Source organism: Kryptolebias marmoratus, linkage group LG3 (assembly GCF_001649575.2).
Source record: "Kryptolebias marmoratus isolate JLee-2015 linkage group LG3, ASM164957v2, whole genome shotgun sequence".
NCBI lineage: Eukaryota > Metazoa > Chordata > Actinopteri > Cyprinodontiformes > Rivulidae > Kryptolebias > Kryptolebias marmoratus.
Genome location: NC_051432.1, coordinates 20,146,673 through 20,150,536, shown reverse-complemented (window position 1 = coordinate 20,150,536; position 3,864 = coordinate 20,146,673). Strand labels below are relative to the sequence as shown.

At 35.3% G+C, this 3,864-nt stretch overlaps 1 protein-coding gene across 1 annotated transcript; it reads right to left on the bottom strand.

Annotated features, from left to right (window-relative positions):
* Positions 1-1,235: 1,235 nt before the first annotated feature.
* LOC108229423 (histone H2B 1/2-like) lies at positions 1,236-2,445 on the bottom strand. Its single transcript, XM_017405097.3, has one exon. The coding sequence runs from the start codon at positions 2,442-2,444 to the stop codon at positions 2,070-2,072; it is 375 nt and encodes a 124-aa protein (XP_017260586.1). The 5' UTR covers position 2,445; the 3' UTR covers positions 1,236-2,069.
* Between the last annotated feature and the right edge of the window lie 1,419 nt (positions 2,446-3,864).

Sequence of the window (3,864 nt, the reverse complement as noted above, 5' to 3'; positions counted from 1 at the left end):
GTGTCCGGCTCCTGTTCGGCTCCGGTCGTGTCCGCGTTTTGTTCCTGCAGCTTCAAAACTCCGCAGATTCAGCGCGGATCTCACCGATGATCGGTCACTTTTTCGCCTCTCGTTTAATTTACAGCCATTCCACGCGAATCAAACCCTGTCAAAAACTTGATTTACATGTTGCTTTAGAGACTCAAAAAGAAAAAATCCACCTGCTGATTGCAGTTTTGTCATAAAGTGAGGATAATGAGGTAGCAGCAAACACACTTATGAAGGGGCAGCCAGGCTGTCAGCTCTTCTCCGAGTGGATATTTTCACTTGTCCAAGCTCCTAAAATAAACATCATAAAACATGTTTTTATTATAAATCAAAGCTGTCACTCTGCTGTTGACACTTCTACATTTGTTTGAAACTCTTTTGCACTCATATTCTATCTGTCTGTGTCGATTATTTGGGCAGATCTTAGTTTCATTTTCTCTTAGCCATGTTTTGTTTAACAGAATAAAAGATCTGCCTCTTAAATCTTTCTGTTTTATGCATTTATCCTTACTATCTAAATGAAACTCCATTACTGTTTTAATAAACATGTTTCATAATATAAATGCAAATATGAGCTTGAAGGCCTACAGTTCTCCACTCTTGTATGTTTTATCTTTAGATAGTACCCAAATATACAGTTAGGCATTTTGTTTTGCAACTGAACTACATAAATAAATATATATATATATATATATATATATATATATATGAGTACGTTACTGATCTATTTATTACCATACACACTATGAAACAATGATAGCTACTTACCATAATGTGAATTAATTTGCCTTTTTTGGTTGTAAATGTGGCTACATGTGTACCTGGACACCAAACATGAATGTTTTGTTGTTTTTTTAAACAAACTTGAACATATTTTTGTGCAAAAATGTTCAATTTAGACTGACTGCATTTTCTAATTTTACTGTTTTTATACAATGTCACATAAAATTGGTCAATATATATATTTTTCACCCTTTTTTAGTGCATTGTAGAGTGCAAAATGTATAAGATGTTTTAGGAAAGAGTTTACAAGAAATCAAATAACTGACTTTCACTTCACAATGCACTTAGAAAAAAGTTCTTCACTGTGAAGGGTTTTTTTCTTTCTCATATATTTTTTAATCTTTAATAAAGTTATACTAAATCATTTTAACAATGCTGACACACAACCATGAGACATTACACAAAGATGAACACTTAAAATAGGCTGTCAATATTAAAATAATTTATAATTTGTCAGATTTATACAAGTTTCAGCTCCTAACATCCTTTCAGTTCTGCAGGTCACTGGTTCATAGGGGTACCTAATTTACTGAAAAAAAACAACCATAAATATATACATGCAACTAAATATCTAATATAGTTGCATTTTAAAATCAGTTTCCCAGCCCCATTTTATATACATTTATTTGAATACCCCTTATATAAAGCTGGTTTGACTCCAGCTTAACATAAGATTAAAGTTGTGGTTCCTAATGAAATACATTCTGTAAAGTTTAATTTTAAGTTTAGTTTCAATAGGGCATTTTAGGGTTATAAGTTTTATTTACCCATGGATGTCACAGTAACATTTAGGTTTTAAAAGCAATAAAATGTGGTAATCAGGCGTGCTCATCTTAAATTAAAATTTTAAAGGCTTGATTTTTTTTATTTTCCTTGAAGTGTCACTGGCTCATTTCTTCCACAAGTTTTACACAAACAGATTATTTTTTTCCCCCCATTACTGAGTTTACTTTGAATCCAAAACTTTGTCAAATTTGTTCAGCCCATTTTAGACTAGTTGAATAAAGTGCCCCACAATTTAAACAAAAACCATTTAACAAGACAAAAATAAATCGAGTTGAGTAAAAGTATTAGGCAATACAACTCATACTGTAATTATAAGCTAGTCAAAACTGTTATTTATTTTTTAAAGAAATTTTAAAAAAGTTTGAAGGAATGATTTCAACGAAGCGTAATATATGTATGGAAGGTGAACATATTGCTCTACAGGAGGTGGATAGCTCTTAAAAGAGCCTTTGTTTCTCGGTGGAGGAGCAGGTCTACTTAGAGCTAGTATATTTGGTGACGGCCTTTGTGCCCTCGGACACGGCGTGCTTGGCCAGCTCTCCAGGCAGCAGGAGACGCACGGCGGTCTGGATCTCCCTGGAGGTGATGGTGGATCGCTTGTTGTAATGAGCCAGGCGGGAGGCCTCGGAGGCGATGCGCTCGAAGATGTCGTTGACGAACGAGTTCATGATGCTCATGGCCTTGGAGGAGATGCCGGTGTCGGGGTGCACCTGCTTGAGCACCTTGTAGACGTAGATGGCGTAGCTCTCCCTCCTGGTCTTCCTCTTCTTCTTGGTTCCTTTGCCGGCGGTCTTGGTGACGGCCTTCTTGGAGCCCTTCTTGGGCGCGGACTTCGCGGGTTCAGGCATATCCTCTTCCTTTCCAAACGAACTTGCCAAACGGTGTCCTGACACAAGGTTTTGTACTATCAGCAGGCAAATTTAGCTGCGTAGTTGCGCGTTTGTGATTGGTTGAGCTGATCAGCCGGTAAAATGTTCTGTTGCTATGACAATCTTAAAGGCGCCGCAACAGAGATTTGCGACATATTTAACAACTTGTAACAAGTTTTAGTCAATCTCTGCAATTTTAGTACTAATTTTAAGAAAGTTCATCAACTTGGAATGAACTGATGGGCTGTAAGTTAGTATTCATTAAATCAGATCTTTTCCTGAATTGCAGATGTTCTTTGTTTTTGGAGCTTGAACCATATTATTGAGTCAAACTCAGGCTTTTCTTTGCATCTCTCAGATTAACAAAATTGCAACAGAACGGCAGTAGAGCAATTATTGAAGTTTGTCTCTGACTGATACAATTACAGTCTTTGTTAGTGAATAAGGAGGTCAAATAGAAGTCAGTAATTTTGTTAACCTTCAGACCAGCTCAGAAAATGCAATATCCATTCACTATATAATGTTCATATTCTGTTATACATGTGACAAACAACAGATTCTAGTTTCCAGTGCTTCTGCTTGTTCATACTTGTTGCATGTAATTTTGTTGTTAATTACCTATTACAGAGATTTATTTGTCATGTATGTAATTTTATTTTCCTAAATACTGAACTCGTTCAATCAAGAAAGAAAAAAACAGTGCACTTTAAAACTTGATCAAAGTAACCTGAAAAGAAAGATGAGAAAAACAAAACAAGAAGACCAGATGTGAAGTCATTTTACAGCTTCCTGTAAAACTTTCATTGTAACTTTATGTGAAAGAGGAAACAAGTATGTTTTTTCTTCAAGAGGAGTTTTAAAACTATGACAATTCACAAAGTATTAATCATTTAAAACATCTTTGCAGTTTTTGGCAGATTTTTTTCTTCGAGATTATTCTGTCATCATTCAAACTACCAGCCAGACAGCTGGACACAAAACGTGAAATGATGAAGCTGCAGTTATAGACACATCTGGAGCTGTGTCTCCCTTGTTGGAAATAAAGAAATAAAAGACAGATATAACAGTAACCTTAGTGGCCTGGTAAGCAGAAGAAGCTCTGGTTTGCAAACTGCCGTCATGGTAGTCACAACAAACTGTTCACATTTTAAGCAAAGGTGGCAAAAAACTAACCAATGACAAAAATATACCTTGTGGAATTAGACAAAACCAAGCTTTCACTTAAACAGCATTTAATCATAAGAAGAGCAACAGTTCTGCATATAATCTAAATGTTGTGGAATATAAGGCCTTGTATTTATTCTCCCATGCTTTATTTAACATTTGATTAATAAATCTTAATCTGATTTGTGTTTATCACCATTTTATATTTAGCCACCATTTTAAAACCTTAACAAGT

Excerpts from the sequence above, each read along its gene's own strand:
- LOC108229423 (XM_017405097.3), bottom strand. The coding sequence starts at position 2,444 with ATGCCTGAACCCGCGAAGTCCGCGCCCAAGAAGGGCTCCAAGAAGGCC.